The following is a 19,494-nucleotide window of genomic DNA, read 5'->3' on the forward strand; positions in this document are numbered from 1 at the left end:
TACTAATGAACATTGACAGACGATTATATATATTTATATATATATATATATATATTTTTTTTTGTTGTTGTTGTTGTTGTTTAGACTGTAGACACTGGTGTCCCAGGCAAATTTCCCACTGGGACAATAAAGTCGATCTTATCTCTGATCTCATTTTAAAATAAAATTAAAAAAATAAAACACAAAAAATATATAATTACATTGGACACAATTATAAGTTAAAATACCATATTAAATGCCAAAGCCATGAGTTACAGATGGAAAAGCAACACTTTCTGGCCTGTTATCATGTTAACCTTGTTGATGCAAAAATAAACAGTATCACCAAGATTCCTGTTTTATGTTTTGATTTTTTTTTTGCTTTGAGGTTGGATTAGGATCTGGATCTGGTGACTGCAAAAGGCCATTGCATATTCACATTTTCCTTTTATTTGTAACTCTATTTACATATTGGTTGTTAGTCAGATTAATAAATGAGAAGTTTTATCCTTTTTTGCATTGGGATAAGGATTATGCCTTAAACTACATTAGTTAGTAAATTAAGCCACTCACAAATTAATAAGAAACAACATAAGGATGCACACATTTATTGTTTTTTTGACCACATATATACAAAAGTACATTGTAACGGCTATGAATGCATAAAAAAAACGTTTTCCATCCAAAGTCTATTACAATTTCCAGGCTGCACCCAAAAACACAGTCCAGATATCCACCCTCCTCCCCCGCATCACTCTCCAGTAAGACTCGACACTTCTTGGAGATGCTGTCGCACCACCTCATCCAGCACCTTGCTCACACCTTTACATGCTGTCATGGCCGCTTCGATCAGTGCCTCCAGGTGATCCTGATGTAGCCTGGCGTCCATCTGCAGCAGAGCGATCTGTCCACCTCGGGGAAGCAGCGCCAGGGCCAAAGAGCTCACCCCTCCACTTTCCTCTGCGTAGCAAAGGTCGGCGAGGGGTGTCTCGTCCACAAATCCCACGGTGCACGCGCACACGTAGTCCCGCATGGGGATGCCGGCGTCAATCACCGCCAGAGTGGCGGCATTCACACACACGCTGTAGTTCCCTCCATCTGACTGCAGGATCTGTTTGGAAAGAAAATGTACACGTTAGTCAGTACAGAAAGAAAATCAAATGAATCAAATAACAAAAAGCAAACGTAAACCCCCATGGAATCCACGTCTCCCTGTTCAGCGGTCTAACTACCGACCTTTACGTAGATGTCTATCTGAGACCGCGGGTAGAGCTGGGTCATCACGGCGGCTTCGAACGTCTGCTTGAGGTGGAGGCTCATCTCGGTGGACTTGCGGTCCCCGTGGGGTCTCCTCTTCCTCTCCGCTGTGCTGAACGTGGCCATGCTGTACTGACAGTTGATAACAGCCCGATCGTGAAGAGCACGACTGCGCGAACCTCTTATCTGGCGGGCGACAAACACAAACATCTCATTACACCGCTTTATTTTTTATGAACCAATCTTATTGAACATTATTAACATACTGAGTTATAATTAACTGTATTAAACATTTCTGCATAGGTTGCATGGTCATGGTGTGTGAACACTCAACATTATACCCAATGTGTGTTGTCTCTGCTTTAAATGCTGCTACATCAGCCTCCACTCTTCTGGGAAAGCCTTTCAATAAGATGTAGGAACGCAGAGGTGTTGGTGGATGGGGGTGAGGTCAAGGCTCTTGTCCCCGCTTCCCTCCCCAAACACACAGAGTTAGAAAACAATGTCATTGTCGGCTGAAGCATTAAGATTTTCTTTCGATTGTAACTAAACGACGCGAAACTGCTGCAGGTCAGAAACATAGATGGGGCGTCCACATACTTTTGACCTGTGGTCAGACCAGAGAGGCAATGAGATATTTAATAGGACTCTGGTAACTGATCAAAAAAATAATAATACAGAAATCATTTTGACGATATCATGATTCACTTTTTTTTTTTTTATTATCTTCGTTTGATGATCCGAGTCTTGAAAACACAAGAGGTTGGTTTTCATGGTGAAACATTAACTGCATAGTTCCGTGTGACAGCAGCTGCCTGCTCGTGGATATGAATCACACACGCAGTCGACGAGGCTCTTTCCAGATCTCTCCGTCCTCTACCTACGGTCCAGCCGAAGAAATACACCTCTCGCGGCAAATCTGCAGACATGTGCCCGGCACGGTAAGTTACAATCCGGCTAAACCGACCACCTCCACCTCCATCGCACTCACTTCGTGTGGACCGTACACCACGGCCAGCGCCTTCGTGTTGCCCTGCTCGAGGTACGCAGAACCGTCCGCCTGCGCGAACACTCCCATGCGGGCCTGGACTTTGCGCAGCTCGGCGGCTTTGCGTCCATCCAGACGGTATCCCTGGTCCGACAGCAGCTCCAGACCCGCCATGTTTTTCCGCAAACTTCGAATGAACGGCAGACGAACGGCCAACGCAACGCCCCACGTGTCCGCCGCGCTGTGCACGTACCCAAACGCACCACCGGGGGAAGAGCTACGGCAAGACCAGAGGCTCAAAAGAAGCAGGGTTCGGACCGTCACCGTTCTGTCCTCTTCTGTCTGTATACACCTCTTTATATCAGGCTATGTATAATACACGGTAAATAATGTGCAATATGTTTTTAAATTAAATCTCCAGGAAGCATATTGCAATATATTTGTTAAAAAAAAATATATGTATAGTAAATTTGTTGTTAACCCTGAATGAAAGCCACAAGGGCCGAGAAACACTTAATAAAATATTTCATAAAATACCTTTTTTTTTTTCTTCGAGTTCCCTAGTTATTTGTAAATAATAGATAAATAAACATTTTGGACCCACTGGTTCACACAATATGATTTACTAATCCTCAACAAAGTAGTTAAAGCTAGTGTCAATCACATTCATCAACGTCTGCGTGGCGAAATTCAGCCCATCAATTGAACCTTCAATGTGAAAAGAAGCAAGGTGGTGTAAATGTCACAATGCAAGCAGAGCTGCACAACGTCGAACACTTTTAAAAATAAAATTTATTAGCATCTCTAATGTGTATAAATAAAAACATATATGAAACAATGCATATACGTATAATGTAATGAGCTTAACAATAACAGGGTTACGTGTGATACAAAGGAGCAGTTTTTATGTTAGACAGTGTATTGTGAGGAAAAATGTACCTTGAAATCAAGCTTTCAAATATGCATACCTATAAGTTGCAAATCTACATTCTTTGACAAGAATGAAACCACAATCTGTTTAGGGGGGTGGTAACAGGGAAAATATGGCAAATTACAGTTTAGCATTCCCGTTTCTTACGATTTTAAAACATCCTTGGTTTAATACATTACAAATTCTGTACTGTTTTTTATTTTTATTTTCTTTAAAGGTATCACTTACAATGTTGAGGCACAAAGCCGCAACACTATTCATACTGATCTCCTCGACTTGACATTACACCCAATAAAAACCCCTGAAAAAGGATTTCACTTGACTCTTTTCAATTTACTGAAGTCACATTGTTCCACAGACTCGTAACATTAGGTCTTTATAAGCAGACCTGAAATCTAGGGACGATATGACTATGTTAGAAACAGTGACGGAAAAAAGAAACAGGTAAGATACCAGATGACAATTTTTTTACATGTAACTCACAGATCCAAAAGGATCAAACAAACAACAGGATTTTCATTTTCGGCGATGGCTTGCTTGCCTGGGTCAGAATACCAAGAAGACGGTGAGCGGATGCTTTTGTGGGAGTCTGAGGACTTGGCTCTCTCTAAGGCAAAAAGCAAAGAAAGGGAAGGACCTCTCTTCTTGTGTCACCCAACGTTTTCTATTTGGTCATGCTTTAAACACCCGACGTGTTCAAATGTCTTTCAAAACTGACAGATATGCACATAGGACGAACACTACTTCTGAAAGCTGGCCAGAACTTTACAATAGCCAATGTGGTGTGGACTTGTAACAGACCATTAAATATACAGCGCTGACGACTAAAGGGAATTCCCTTCAACCCACACAGCTGTGTCAATCCGCCACAGACAAGTCAGCTACATCGTGTGGACTATTATTGGCCGTTGTCTCAGTTTTTCCTCATAAATCGAAAAAGATCACATTTTAAAAGGGGATAACAACATCCAAGACTAACTGCTTCAAAGTTTAAAAAAAAAAAAGTTGGTAGGTACAAAAAAAAGGAAACAAGTGGTGTGTCTGCTTTAATACGCAGGTGTACGTGACAGTGAGAGGTTATCGGCACCCAAGGATCATGGCGACCTCATTCAGCCCTGTGGAATGAAGGGACTATGTAGTAGATCTGAAAAAAACGATGGTCTCTGCTCCATCCCAAGTCTTTAGAAGAGTGCAAAGATCCCCTTATTTTCCCTGATATATCCATGTTCCAGAGTCCTAAAACTCTGCAAACTCTTTTGCACATTTTTCCGTTAGAGAAACGTGGATCTCCTCCTCTTCGTAGTCGTCAAAGTTGCTCGTGTCCCCTGGGCCTCTGCACTTTGGTATGAACGGGGCTTCGACCTGGAAGAATAAGAGAAATACATCATTTAACATGCAGGATTTCTGTTTATGTCTACACTACCACTCAGAGAAATAATAGCTTTCCCTTTCTCCGTTCTTGTTTGTCTGAGCAAAAGCTCGCTGTTTTAAAGAGGAATCAAAACGCTTTGAATCTCTCAGGACTGTCAAAGCACACCTAGAAAATGGGAATAAAAAAATAAAAAACAAGAACAGCCCTTCTGTGTGTTACGTAGCTTCAGTAATGCTAAAATACAGTTGTGATGACAGCTGAAGGAGTCACTGAGCATGGCCCAGCTTTAAAATGCATCGAATGTCATGGCTTTTGTTTCGTATGTGACTGTAAAAGCACCATAGAACCGGATTATTACCACTGTTTTCAGCTGTAATGTTGTTGGACCATTTGCAGATAACTCCTAAAAAATGTTGAGACATTTACTTACCCCCATTCCTTGTTTATATTTTGTGATCACAGCTTATTATTGACAAATAATAACTTGACATTCAATCAATTAAAATTTCTTTCTCAAGTTAAACTCAGTTTATCATCAACAAATGTTGGTGTAATTTCTGTTGTCCAGGCAACATTACACCCATGACTGCAATGTTTCACCCAACGTACAGTCATCTACATATTCTTTAAGACTAAAGCTTGTCAGGACACAAACATACGCCTTCAAGTGTACAATTTCCACAAAGTTGTCAGTCAACCTCCCTCAACTCTGTATTTAGTAAACATAAAGAATGTTTGGCTGGTAGAGAAAAGAAAATGACGGTGAAGAGACAGACGAGGAAGGAGATGACTTCAGATGGGAGTCAAAAACAAGCAGGAATTTGTTTGTCTGTAGACCTTGCAGATCAATCAATAAATATAATCCAACTGATATGATCATCTACATAAATGGCGACTTTCTGCTTTTTTTCATTCGTCTTTAATTTCATAAAAGATGTGTTCTCATAATGTACAGCATAAACAATAAATCATTGAAGAACATAAAAACTTGATAAAAATAGTAACATCCTGTAATCAATCAAAACACGTAGACTCAGATCTGTGGATTCATTTGACAAGAAAGAGTCGGTCTAAAGTTTCTAAATGCATCCTATGACTGTATGGTAACTATGGTTAGACAGAATCAACAGATCAATAGGAGCTAAATATCTACTTTGATTAATCAAACCACTACATTACTATTGTCCTTCCTGCAAAATGGCATGTGACACTGATACCTCACCGCCAGCAGTGGAGCTGGGTGTTTTCCAAGTAAAGAAAAAAACTCTGACTTGCCAGTTGTGAAATGACCATAGACATTTACGCAAAACACACTGTGTGCATACTCCTGGAACCATAAAAAAAATTGATGAATGTTCCTCAGACAACTTTCTGTAAAAAATATGTCAAATAATACTGTTGAAGCATCATAGATGGGAATTTTACAACTAGCAAAAAAAAAAAAATCAATATGAGCAAATCAATATCTAATTAACTTGGTTTTTACAGGGGTAACACAGTTTGGTGTCACTACAATATGCGTTCGGTGTTTTACCTTTCTCTCATAGATTGCGATCCAGTCTGTTGTGGCGAACCATTTGTGGCCCTTTATGTCATTGACGCCGTTCTTCAGGTTGCCATAGCGTTTGGTCAGATCCACCTGCAGGAGGTTTCTCAACAGATCTTTTAAGTCGGAGCTGAAGTGGGAGGGGAATCGGACCTTGAAATAAAAAAGAAGAGCTTTTTAGACTTTCCTCCTATCCCTTGTTGTACGCAGAACCCATGACTTATACCCAACTTGTTATCTAACAATTAGAAAGCATGTTTCACATTAAAGGGCATTTTTCTTCCTTCAATGTGGGAACTAAATATAAAAACAAACAACTGCTTACCTTTCCAGAAACTATTTTCTCGTAGATCTGAATAGGTTGATCTGCAAAGAACGGTGGGTAGCCAGCTGCCATTTCATAGATGAGAACTCCGAGGGCCCACCAGTCCACAGCTTTGTTGTAGCCCTGAAACAGTCAAGACAGATAAAGGAGTGAGAGGTTCCATATTATGAAATATTCTAAATTTAAGAGGGATCTTCCAAATGTGTCCTACAGATGACAACATTATGCCAAATGTAGTTTCTACTTCCTGGTACAAAGAGCCATTGTTATAGTAAAGTTATTACAGTTTTTACATACTTTGCTGAGGATTATTTCTGGCGCCAGGTACTCCGGTGTCCCACACAACGTCCAGGTCCTGCCTTTTACCCTCTTGGCAAATCCAAAGTCTGTCACCTAGAAGTCCGGAGCACATACAGTAAACGTGGGCAAAGTGTTCACACACAATACACAAAATTGCGTATTCATTCGTTATGTTCTAGCTCACCTGAATGTAGCCGTGGTGGTCAATGAGAAGGTTCTCGGGTTTCAGATCTCTGTATATGAGATCTAGTGAATGGAGGTACTCAAATGTCAGCACTATTTGAGCGGCATAAAATCGTGCATGAGGTTCACTGGAAAGGAAGAAGAGAGAAGTGTGTTCACAGTCATAAAAAAATAAAAAATAATAAAAGATTAAATCAAGTGGGCATTGCACTTGATTTTTTAATGCAGAATAATATTCACCTGAACCTTCCAATTCGTCTTAAGTGTGAAAACATCTCTCCTCCTGGAACGTACTCCATTACCATGTACAAATTGGAGTTGTCCTAAAATAAATAAATAAAGACACTTATAACATTGCTGAGAACATATTAAAAAGAAATTTCACTTCACTACAATTCAACAAAAGCACACTGTACCTTAAACGCATACTCAAGTTTGACGAGAAAGGGGAAGCTCACAGCTTGTAATATCCTCTTCTCGTTTAATGTGTGTTCTATTTGCTTGAGTTTCACCACCTGGCAGATGAAAAGAGATAAGGTGAGTTTATCAGGCAAATCTCACTCACTCTAGCAACAGATATAGCAAAAGGAGGAATGAGGAAAGCTCTTAGCTGTTTATTCATTTATTTTACATGTGTCATCTAGTAACCACAAGAAAACATTATATATTAGCACCAGTCCTTTATTGTACCTCCATATGTACTGCTCAACATTATTACTTATTTGAATATGTCCCAAGAGGTCTGATGCATGTTTCAACTGACCTTCTGCTTGTCCAGTATTTTCATGGCAAAGTATTGCTCTGTTCCTTTGTGTTTAACCAGCATGACTCTCCCAAATGAGCCGGTGCCCAGGGTCTTTAATCTTTCAAAGTCATCTAGGCACGTTGTGCTCTGTGAAGATAACAGCATGTTAAGCCTACACTGTGGACAAATCCACTCACCGCAAATGCAAAGATCAGCTGTTCATTCTTCTCACCTGTGGTGGACATTCCCATTTCCGTAAGAAATCTTCTTTGGCTTTGGCTAGAAACTCTTTCACTACAAATAATAAAAGAGAGAGACAGCATAGTAAGATACAGTAAGCCCACAGTACTCCTTCAGCAACAGAATTTGAGTTGTTATTATTATTATTATAAAAGACACATTCGGGTATTAGATGGAACTGGCAAAAAAGACCAAACTATATTGTACTACGAGGGGAAAGGAAAGTATGTGGTAAATGGAAATTCATTTGTAAATCAATGCAGAAGAAAAAAAAGGGCAGAGTCAACTCTCATCTGGATATAACTCAAACAGTATCACATACTTGGTTCTAGAGGTAAGACTCGGCACAAACACAAGACGACAAAGTTCAAGACAGGCGGACTAGTGATGCATGCCAAGACACTCAGCATACTTTCTGTTATTTATTAGCCTAATTTAAAAAGGGAAGGAGACCACAACACTGAAAAATTACAGGGTAGGTTCCTCTGAGCATCTTGTGCATCACTTAATACGATTTGGAGGAAATCTATTAAACAAAGCATAGAAATGGTAAGCAGACACAAACCAATGTATGGGAAACACAGCAGACAGCAGATATCCAGATTGAGAGAATGTGGATAACAAAAACACTGGCTTATTATCAAGGCACACAATAAAAAGCAAGCATATCTAGCAAGTTTTCACGGCGAGACCAATGCCGTTCTGCCATTCTGGTCATCTTTTGGAGTAGTGAGCATACCAAAAGTCTCTATTGATCACCAAGGTTTTGCAGGAACAATCACCCACATGGATGGGATGATACGGAAGAGAAGAGAGAAATATAGAGTTCATGTACATAACAACATGTAAAAACACATCAACATTCATGAAAGCATATGTAGTGAATCAAAGCAACAAGAATGAAAACAGACTTGACATTCACCTGGACGATTTAAACACAGACTGACTGTCTACTGCGGTATTCGAAAGACGGGTGGACCAAAATGCCATGTAGTAGAAATTCAGTCGTGCATATTAGGTCAGATTGAAAAGATAACAATCCATAATAGAGAGAAAAAAAACATTCAGAATCTACTTTATACAACAAAGCTACTCTGAGTTTCTGTTAACTTAGAACAAGCAATTCATTCTGAAAACTGAGTTAAGCTAATTCAGGACAATTCCAACAGCTTTTCATCAGTCGAGAGGCCGCTGTAAGATGAAATAAGTTTTAAGAAGAGAGTCAAATCCCAAACATATTAATTTTATAATTATGTAAACAGATAAAAACAGAAAATCTTCACATCTTAGAGGCTTTACCCAAATTTATTTTTTGCTTCAAAGAGTCGATGAATTATAAAACAGATGTTTATTTATTTTGTGATGATAAAATAATTAATTAATCAACTGTTCTCATGCTAGTTTGATATTTTTAAAGTTAGTTGCAACCCTAGAAGATGACTCCACTCTAATGCCAATTTAATATTCTCCACACAGTTAGAAAAGCTTTAAAACAGTTGAAAACTGAGTTGTTTTTGTTCGCACAAACTTCTCTCCAACATTTTGTACCTTGAGGGGGGAAAAATAAATGGTCCAACACAGTTGGCCGACCTTTCCGAAGAACAATGCCAAAAAAAGCAGACAAAAATAACATGGCTTTGTTCTGTTACAGTACAGAGTGAAACACAATACATGGACACATTGAAATAAAATAGGTGTCATGATGGCAACTGTTTAATGTCCCCCGTGGCCAACTGTGACCTGTTGGTGCTGTCCCAACAGATCCTGCTAATGGCAGCCATATAGAGTAAACACAGGTAGTCTTGTGTATAAACAGTATTGTAGGTAACCAGGTCCTCTTATCAGAACAGCTACCCTCCAGACAAATCTGCAGCTCAGGGCACTGTGTCAGCTTAAACAGGTTTAACAGTTGGCCACGGCCCAGGATCTCGGGATCATAGTTGCATTCAAAAGAAATGTGAAGCAGTATGGGAACTATTGCTTATCTGATCATCTCTGTCTGCCCGAATGCCTCTGGTTGGCACTGCTCACTGTTCACTGCCTGGTCTCGCTCAACAGGTCAATACATTTTAAGGGGACACATTTTCACTGCATCATAAATTGGCGTAGCTTTAAACAAACTAAGGTAAATAGAGGAAACACCGGTCACTCCACAGGTTTTTCCAAGCGAATAAAAGTGTATGAAGGTTGAGAACGAATTCAGTGAATGAGTGACTCATTTTGAGCCATGAAACGCAACCGACTCTGCTCAAAATCAATAAACACCTACAGGTCGTATGTGTATGCAACCAGGCATAAGGAAGCACGTGTGATGTACAGCATGGGACGCTCGATGATGACCAGCCGCGCACATCAAAGTATATGAGCTCAAAGTAACACTGGCCCAGGCCGAGTTGCGTCAAACCTTTCAAAGCTTGTAATACGCCTTATCCTCTGACGAAGGTCCGATGACAAGCTGCTCCACTCAATGACAAGCCGAGCGTGAGCCTTTACCACAGCAACATTATAGATGGGGCTCTAAATAAGCACGAGTGACGCGATGCGAGTGTGTTTTTGTGTGTGTGTGTGTGTGTGTGTGTGTGTATGTGTGTGTGTGTGTGTGTGTGTGTGTGTGTGTGTGTTCGCGCGCGCGTGTGTACATATGCCAGGGAGACAGTTGTAGTTCCCAGTTTTATGAATGGAAAGTTGGCATTTGTCATTTCTTCACCATATTTGGTCAGGGTGCTGTAGAGAGGGAAAGCTTTGTTTACGTAGTCAAGAATAAAATGTAGCAGTGAAGCCCTGAGACAGAAACAGTCCCACACTGCCTTGGAGAGGAATTCATTGGCTATTTTAAAACAATCACTTTGGGGTTTTGTTTTTTGCGGTTTCATTGTCGGGAGATTTGAGCTCATCGGTTCAAAAAGGTTCTGTGTGATACATCCAACTGTGCAGACAAGAGGCTGCAACTAAACATTACAGGAGGAAGTCGTGATTGTAATAAGATGAGGACGACATTACAGGAGGAGATGCTGCTGCTGCTGCTGCTGCACTGGAGATCTTTTTGTTTTAGCCATTATCCAAAGGATTTTATAATGGAGGCGACTACACGCTGAGGCTAACCGTGTGTGTGTGTGTGTGTGTGTGTGTGTGTGTGAGTGTGAGTGTGTGAGAGAGAGAGAGTGAGAGAACAGGCCTGAACAGCAGCAGCACCATCAAGACGCAATGAAATGACAGGGGCCTTCTGAGGGCTAATCCCCCCCTCCCCTCCCCTCCATAGCTACAGTTAGCATGCTAGCTGGTCACCAAGCTTGATCCCGATCCTGTGCTCCGGTGGACGTCGTTTTCAAAAACGTGTGAAATCATCAATGCGGGGGATTTATCGATAAGCACTGCACCCCCAGCTCTGTTGACATGTAAACACTGCCTGTGTGTGTGTGTGTGTGTGTGACAGTGCTGTGCCCCCCCCCCCCAGCCCCTTGAAGCACAGCGAACCACAGCACCAGCGGGGTCTTCTCGCCGCTAGCTAGCTAGCTACCCGAGCTGGGCTCTCAATCAATATCAAGTGCAAAAAATATAATAATAATAATGATAATAATAATAATAATAAAAGAATCCGGCATGGTTGTTGTTGGAACTAAAACGTCGAGTGGCTGCAGGTGGTGGGATGACGGACACGGCCCTCCCCCCCCACCCCCGCTCCGCACAGTGTCAAGTGCTACATAGAGGTTAGCTAGCTCCGGTGTGGAGGTTCGGTTCCGTGTCGGACACCGGGAATATAAAACACACCGGAAGGGCCCGGAACACTGAGCAGCGGGCCGGACTCACCGCTCTCCAGCTCGTTGCCCTTCTTGGCGGTGGCAGCGTTCCCCATGGTGCGGACGACACGGCGGCTCGCTCCGGCTGCGAGGAGATGGCGGTGTCGGCTCTCGGCTAACCGCTGCCTACAGATGGTACCCCCCCTCCTTTGTGTTCAAACCGCGTAAACGCCAAATCATTCGATACAAATATTCGGCTGAGTTCAAATGTCAATGAAGAGGGTCCGGCGGCGTCCCTTCCTGCAGCCCCCCCTCCTCTCTCTCTCTCTCTCTCTCTCTCTCTCTCTCTCTCTCTCTCTCTCCCCCCCCCCTCTCTCTCTCTCTCTCTCTCTCTCTCCCCCCCTCTCTCTCTCTCTCTCCCTCTCTCTCTCCCCCTCCTCTCTCTCTCTCTCCTTCTTCTTCTTCTCTCCCGGAGGTTTCCGCTCCTGCCAGTGCAGTAATGTCTCCGTGTGACATGAAGCTAGCGGTCACTTCTGGTTCTCACTGAGCTGCTGCTCTCTCTCTTTCTCCCTCCCTCTCTCTCCCTCCTCCTCCTCCTCCTCTTCCTCTCACAGTATGCTGGTGAAGGGTTGGATCGGAGATGTCTCCGTCCAGATACCGAACCTAAGCTTTGCTACTTCCGCGTTCCACCCCCACGCACAACGATGGCCCCTCGCAGATGTGGGATGACAATCTGAGGAGTCGTGTTGTCTGACTTTACCAGAGGCTCAGTTCAACTTCTTTTGCCTCATTTGTAATTTGTTACTAAAGTGTTCCCTGTAAACTTTTATCCCAAGACAATTGCACTTTCCACTACACACAGAACACTTTAACTCTATACTTGGAAAACTTGAAAATTATGATTAATACCAAAACCAAATTTATATATATATATATTATTTATTTGTTTATTTGCGTATCTAGAAAGGTTTGGATAGAATTCTATAAAGAAAAAGAAACAATCCAAAAGACGAAATATGTGTATTTTTCTAGTAATAATATGTGTGCAACAGTATCAAATGTTTACTGTCCACATTATTTTGTTTTTGGCAGTGAAATCTTGAAATTTACCTTGTCTAACTTTGAACCTTGCAAATATATGTAATTTACCTTTCAGAGGTAGTGGGAAAAAAGAAAATTGTCATAGTAAAGATACATCAAATTTCCACTTATTACCACTTATTCTTATGCAGCTGTATGGCCTCTGTTAGTGGTGTGTTATATTATATCATTTGTAGCTGCTCTTCCAATTTGAGACAAATTGTAACTTTTTTGGGATAAAATACCTCAAATATAATACATAGATTGTTCAAATGCCATCAAAGTAAGTTTTTGTTAGCAAGATAAAATACTATAATTGTGGCACACATTTATCCACTTAAGGGAATTGCTTTTTGAAAACTGTACATTTATCGGCAGTCTACTTGCCTAGCTGGCATTCACTTGCTCAAAATTTGGCCTCCTTTAACTGCATTCAGTCAAAATTACACAAAATTAACAACACGTAGCAACCAAAATGACCAACCTGGTACAGCAACACAGCAAATTTAGTAGGATTTTGTTTAAGCTTGCTGTTTACTGTTACAAGTTTGATGTGGTATTGTAACTGCATGGATTTACTCTAGGAAAGAAGTAGCTAAAATTTTGATGTACTTGTAATTTACTTGAATATTTTCCACCACTGTATGCTTTTGGTTCAGCTCTCATTATGTGGCAGATCAAGACGATACACAATTCCAGTAAGGGTTGAAGCAGCATGGTTTGAAGTCTTTACTGACAACAATTAGGAAGCTAATGTATAGAACACAACAAATTCAATAGTTAAAACAAAATCTGAAATCTGAAATAGTATGTTGTCAAATTACCCTGATGCTTAGAATGAACACACAAGGTACAAAGTAAGTCCCCATAAAAAGTGATAAACATAAAATGTAACATTAAACAAAGTCCTAAAATAGTCAGAGTTAAATGACATTACTGCTACCCAGCTGTACTAGCAGCACATTAGCAGCCATCTGATCACAGAAAAACTTAATTAACATCTCAAATTATAAACAGCTTTTAAAAGTACCTACAGATCTTAAGGGGGGAAAATACCAGATGTGTGATTGCACAGACAGGCAGATCTGACATCATGGTGGATGTAAGAATGTCAGTTGAAATGGAACTGACGTGGAACTCGTCACCGTATAGTGGTTGCCATAGCAAGAGAATGTTCAATTGAAACCAACTGCTGCTGATGAAATACCACTTCATAATTCTACTCCATTATGTTAAAGATGCTTTTCTTTTTACATTTATTGGAGAACCTTTATTCATGCTCCAGAGCCCTTTTGCAGGTCCCTGCTCGAAAATGACGTGCCCAAAATGAAAAGAGTATATCTCTGCAACTACAATTTTCCTGTTTAAGCGATGTGCTGATTCAGTAGCTCGTCGTTTTAATTGTGTTTCATACAGGTGTAAATGGTTGGTATTGAGGTGTAGCAGAGTTTCTAACCATTCTGTGAATATGCTGTGTGGCTATATTGCTTCATGTTGAGACAAATGTCGAGTGATTTGGTCCAATTGTGTTGGAACCAAGGCCCAATTAGGTTCCTATGGAGCAGGTCAAGGATCATGTTACTCCGCAGTATACAAAACGGTTAAAAATTCTGTTTAAGATTCTGATTTAAATTCCTTCTGATTATTTATTTTAGTATTACCAGGTCCACCGCTGAACTCTAGCAGCCGTGTACATACCGCTAGAGGTGTGCAGTGGACCACATTCGTCCTACTACGCTACTTTGTTGGAGGACAAGCTCATACTTTTACTTTTTGATGATTTTTCTGTTCTTATAAGCAAGTAGCCTACATGAGTTCATAGATTTTTTTACATTGTGTTACTGTATTGTGCTTTTACATAAGTAAAGGATTGATCTGAAAACGTTATTCACCACTACTTGCTTACTAAATGTAAGATCAAGTCCCATCAGCTGAGTGAACCACAGCTTGGTTTAGAAATTATTGGATAACCAGTGATAAGCCTGAGTGTTAGTGCCTCAGTGGGCACAGGGTAATGTAGAGTACAGATGACTATACAGTATATGAGGTGGATGCGATGGCAGAACTCACTGCACAGTCTCTGTCTATGCAGATATTGTGGGTCTAATTATCATTAACATGTGGGATGGGAGGTTCACTGACACACTGAGGCAGCTGTCATATTTTGACTAGTTGTCTGCTGATTGGTGTTTGATTACAGGCTAACTGCATAGCCTGATCTCATTATGTGTGTTTAGTTTGTTGGTACACTTCTCAGATATGCTTATGTGTGTATTTGCCACCTGTGAGTAGCACTACCAGGGACTATGATACAATATGTTTTTTGTGTGTATTTTATTTTGTATTTAATTTTGGGTTTGGAAAATGCCTCCCTACAATAATAATAATAATTTACTTGCATAGTACTTTATTTATTACAAAGTGCTCTCTCAATCTCACACCTATAAAATAACCTGCAAATGCACACAAATACACAGATGCAGCCAAATTTACCAAACTTGAAGGGGTCAGAGTGAAAAATACATTTTGAGAAGCAATATAAAAGGGGAAAAGCAATTTCCAAGTGGTTATTTGAAGAAAAAAAACTTATTATAAGAAACTGACAAACAAATTGACAGTGGAATTTATTCTATAGATAAATCTACTACAAGAAATACAATTTTTTGTATTCACAACCCATTTATGCAATGTATGTCTGAAGAGTATTTAGACAACAATTTAAATGGTGTGTATTTTATCCATTTACATTAACAATTATTTCATTGAAAACTCTTGAATGCCACTTTTCTTGTCAGGCAGAAAGACATATCACTTGTGATGTAAAATGGTGTAGTGTTATGGGAATATGTATGTGCTCTCTTTAATTTGTACTGTCATTGTTCTTTACTACACAAGAGGGCAGCAGATCTCTGTTACAGTATCTGTGAAGGAAAACGTGGGCCAGTTCTGTGTAAAGTGATGTTTAAAAAGCCACAGCCACAAGGACCGGGTGTAAATTCTTGATTTAATTGTTATCACTTATGCATGTCCAAATTTTGTATGTGGCAGATTTTGGCACTGGGCGGATGTTAGTGTGCTGGTTGTCAACTGGGTCGATTTAGCATTTCTCTTGTAATTAGGTTTCACTTTTTGGGGGGTAAACATTTGATTGTCCAGTGTGTCCTGTTTTAGAGCTTTGGTATGTTGATGCTAAAAAAAAAATGTAACCGTGGTCGTCCTAGAGATTTTATCTCAGCAAATAAAAAAAATATAGTGCTTCGTTTTGTTTTTCATAAAAAAAATATGCGTAAGTCCGTGAAGAGATATTTCAGATATTGAATGGGACACTCATCTGTTTTCACTCTTTTATCTCCTCAATTCCCCGTGTCTTTCTGTGTTCTTCTCAGCAAACAGCATGTCATGTTCATCCCAACTGACCAGCTGCTCTCCATATTGGCTTTCTTATGTTCCTTGCAAACAGACCGGGCTGTTCTTCAAAGGGAATGATTTATGCCCTTAAATGAATGAATGAAAAGCCATATCTTTCCAGTTTTCTGATTCTGTCTGTTTAGCAGACTGCGCTGCATTATTTCAGCATGACTCAATCAGCTGGATTTAATCGAACCGACGATAATTCAGAACATTTCTTTGTTCTTCCGGGAATCTCGATGGTTAAACACACTATAACTTTGACACGATCTTAAGCCTTTATTTGTCCCCGGCAATTGAAATATTGCGCAGTGTGGCTGTACTTCAGACACACCCTGCTACACATTCACACAGGAGCTGCCGAGTACAACCACAGATTTCCTCTGTTGGCTAATGACCAACTCCACTCCAGTGGTTGGGGCTGAAGTGCTTTCCTCCACAGCACATCAACTGAATTTATAGGGAGTGGGTTTTGTGATATTTGCAGCTATCAAGCTTCTGGTTGTCACTGGATCCCTACATTTTCTTCCTCTTGCTGTGACAAATGAGTGACACTGTAATGGGAAGGTTTCTGCTATCGTTGTAAGATTACCAAGACCTACAGAGTACAACTGTTGGACTCACTCTGCTTAAAAATCTGCCTTTTGGGGGAGGGTCGTGTGTGGTGGGTTGGGAACAGCCTGTATGAAGATGTTGACTGCTAAACGTGATCTATTGCAGTGTTTCTGATTTAAAAAAAGAGAGCAAACTGATGTAATACACAGTGGGGTCCAAAAGCCTGAGACCACTTTCCCATAAGTGGTCTCAGACGTTTGGATCCAGTCTCCGAACGGTCCCCACTGTATTTGTCTTAATTTGTTAATATGAGCATTATTTTCAAGGCTGTGAGATAGAAAGAAAAAACAGAGAGAGCGAGCGAAAAAAATAAATAGGTTACAGGTTGCAGACAGACAGTGATGATCTGGTTATCTCCTTCTTATCAGTCACCAGCTCCTATTAGGATGTTGCATGTGGTTCCAGGACATTACCCATTTCCTCCTCTGTATATCAAAGCCTCCAGGTCCCCCTCCCTCCCTCCCTCCATCCCGCAGCCTAATTCATTCCAGATGAGCACAATGGGACATTTGATTTAGTGTGCAAAGACACATGTGTACAGCTGTGTCAGCTTGCCTCAGACAGCTGGCGCAGAGCTTCAGTACAATTTTTTAATCATGCTTTTGTTTATGTAATTAAGACAAAAAGGGAAAAAACGAACGAAATTACGGCACCAAGGACCGCGTTGTATTGTCCTCAGCTGCGGACCGATCAGATGCTTCAGTGTGATGTAGGCCCCGTCTTTATCGTAGCTCACGCTGTTAGCAAATGCTCACGCTTTAATGACATGCAGGTGATACCAATCATGTGGAAACTGCAGAAGGCCTTCCAAATGTTGTCAACACGCATGACAGCTCTCCCGGTGAATATATTTATGTTGAGCCTGTACTTTGGACCCTGCACAAGGGGCTCAAACGACCCATTGCAAAGGCCTAAATTCTGATATTGTAACTATCACGTAGTTCATTTTTTATCTGCCTTTTATTTAGATGTTGAAATAAAACTCGACTTGAAACACGAGCTACAAGTATGCAGAGCACGCCTCGTCTTCACTGCGCTTTTGTAGCCACCGAGTACTGATGCTTGTGTTCCTGTATTAGCTCCAAGCCGGGTGTGCTCTGGGCATCGAGAGGCAACATATACGTATGCACAGTATGCCGGTCTGGGAATGTCGATGTGAAAATCATATAGTCTCGTCTCCATTCAGTTTCTATTCACTATACCAAGTCCTCCTTTGTGCCTTCAGGCAGGGAATATCTATGCTGTTTTGTCCTGTGGCAGGCTCAGTGGTGCTCTACAACACAAATGCCTATAATTTCACAACCACAAGATAATGTATTCTTACCAACAGAGGATGGTCTAAAAGTGCTCAGACAGTTGCTCAGGCAGCTAATTTGGGAAAGATGCACAATATCCCTTTGAAGTCCTGCTTTAGAGCTAGCACTTCAAAATCCACCCCCTAGAAAACAGCACACACCAGCTTCTCTGTTTTAGTTGCTGAGAGGAAGGTAATGCTGCATTTTAGTAAGTGGAGGGGCTGGTTCAATAACAAAGCAATGCATGCATGAGGAAGTTTAAATAAAAGGCAAGAAAGTGGACTTTCCGAGTGTCTGATTTGGATGTCTCATTTCAAAGAGCCGTATTATTTTTCTCCTTGACAGACTGAACCATGTGGGGTATTTTTGTTTGTTTTTAGTGTTCAGCGTTCCCTCAGAAGATTTTTCCTCCAGTTTTTATTCATAGATAAGATGAATCATGCTCTCTGCAAGGGGTGAAAACATCGGCCGAGGCAGTGCAGAGACGGAAAGACCCAGTCAGTGTCTTTTCCACTGCAGCGTTTCAGAGATGGCAGAGATTATGGGAGGATAACACTGCACAACATGGCCGCCCCAAACCAGATCAAAGCAAAGACAATCAAAGCCAGAGTGAAAGCTACAGCAGTAAGCTCTTTTAAATGTCTGTGTACCCCCGCCCCAACTGTTACCCTCGAGTCAACTGTTTCCATCCCCAATCTTTGCACTTCTGGGACCGGCATAAGCCCCGTCTGTATGAATGCTGGACAGCGAGTCGTCCGGACATAAATCCTTCAAAGCAATGCAAACAGTGGGGTAAATGGCCTATGATAATGTTAAACCAGAGCGGTAGTGCTATAAAACCTGTGCAATGCCAGAACTGATAAGACATGACACTGGTCATAATCATTTATGGCGCTGGGTTAAGGCTATATGAGACCGTCATGACAAACGACTTGTCATGACTCATGTATGGTTTTACATGAAAGCGCACGACCACAGGGCTCGCATGGTCACAGATGAGTAGAAGTTTTGAACTTCTTTCTCACAGAGGTTAGCCTATGCAATGTAATGCAGACGGCAGAAATCCGTTGACACCTCCCCATACATCTTAAAAAGTCAAGCCTCCTTGACTTTTAAGCCTTTGACCTTTTACCTCCCTGACTTTTGTCCATATGTTTTTAGGTTGATGAATGCAGTTTTTCCACCTCAGAGACAGCCTTTGGTTTCAGTTCATTTCCAAGTGCTGCGACAATCAACATCAAGAGACCTGCCCGAGAAAGGTAATCCATCATAATGGACATTTATTCATCTTTATTCTTCGTCAGTGTGGGGTTAATGGTTGCATGGTAGTGCACTTTAAAAGGCCGGATTGTTTTGAAAATGCTTTCAAGTGCTGGGAGGAGGCTCCAGTGAACAAAGCTTGCATGGGTGTCAGTAGCTAAACCACTATTTTAATGCAGAAAGCTACCAAATTCACATTTTCATGAAGTGAACTGAATTTAAATTTTGAGGAA

The 19,494-nt window shown here is 41.0% G+C and overlaps 2 protein-coding genes and 1 long non-coding RNA gene across 4 annotated transcripts in view; 1 reads left to right on the forward strand and 2 right to left on the reverse strand.

Moving 5' to 3' along the window:
- Positions 1–571: 571 nt before the first annotated feature.
- Positions 572–2,488, reverse strand: exosc4 (exosome component 4). The gene is made up of 3 exons (XM_035634643.2): positions 2,228–2,488; positions 1,216–1,422; positions 572–1,090 (listed from the first exon to the last, which is right to left on the reverse strand). The coding sequence occupies exons 1-3, from the start codon at positions 2,396–2,398 to the stop codon at positions 731–733; spliced, it is 738 nt and encodes a 245-aa protein (XP_035490536.1). The 5' UTR covers positions 2,399–2,488; the 3' UTR covers positions 572–730.
- Positions 2,489–2,996: 508 nt separating this feature from the next.
- Positions 2,997–11,964, reverse strand: prkacbb (protein kinase, cAMP-dependent, catalytic, beta b). Its single transcript, XM_035634642.2, has 10 exons — positions 11,674–11,964; positions 7,859–7,920; positions 7,645–7,773; positions 7,298–7,396; positions 7,122–7,204; positions 6,883–7,009; positions 6,696–6,791; positions 6,399–6,521; positions 6,062–6,226; positions 2,997–4,517 (listed from the first exon to the last, which is right to left on the reverse strand). The coding sequence occupies exons 1-10, from the start codon at positions 11,717–11,719 to the stop codon at positions 4,392–4,394; spliced, it is 1,056 nt and encodes a 351-aa protein (XP_035490535.1). The 5' UTR covers positions 11,720–11,964; the 3' UTR covers positions 2,997–4,391.
- Positions 11,965–18,643: 6,679 nt separating this feature from the next.
- LOC118311265 overlaps positions 18,644–19,494 on the forward strand; it is a 28,671-nt gene continuing 27,820 nt past the window's right edge. For both annotated transcript variants that reach the window (XR_004793946.2, XR_004793945.2), the window contains exons 1-2: positions 18,644–18,793; positions 19,163–19,260. This is a non-coding gene — a long non-coding RNA (uncharacterized LOC118311265). The remainder of the gene's footprint in view (positions 18,794–19,162; positions 19,261–19,494) is intronic.

The sequence above is a fragment of the Scophthalmus maximus genome, chromosome 5 (genome assembly GCF_022379125.1).
Source record: "Scophthalmus maximus strain ysfricsl-2021 chromosome 5, ASM2237912v1, whole genome shotgun sequence".
Lineage (NCBI taxonomy): Eukaryota > Metazoa > Chordata > Actinopteri > Pleuronectiformes > Scophthalmidae > Scophthalmus > Scophthalmus maximus.

Excerpts from the sequence above, each read along its gene's own strand:
- prkacbb (XM_035634642.2), bottom strand. The coding sequence starts at position 11,719 with ATGGGGAACGCTGCCACCGCCAAGAAGGGCAACGAGCTGGAGAGCG. Across the intron at positions 6,792-6,882 it reads ACCACCACGGCTACATTCAG|GTGACAGACTTTGGATTTGC; the intron begins GTGAGCTAGAAC and ends CCGGACTTCTAG. Across the intron at positions 6,227-6,398 it reads AGAAAATAGTTTCTGGAAAG|GTCCGATTCCCCTCCCACTT; the intron begins GTAAGCAGTTGT and ends TTTTATTTCAAG.
- exosc4 (XM_035634643.2), bottom strand. The coding sequence starts at position 2,398 with ATGGCGGGTCTGGAGCTGCTGTCGGACCAGGGATACCGTCTGGATGGA. Across the intron at positions 1,423-2,227 it reads TGGTGTACGGTCCACACGAA|ATAAGAGGTTCGCGCAGTCG; the intron begins GTGAGTGCGATG and ends GTCGCCCGCCAG. Across the intron at positions 1,091-1,215 it reads AGATAGACATCTACGTAAAG|ATCCTGCAGTCAGATGGAGG; the intron begins GTCGGTAGTTAG and ends CTTTCCAAACAG.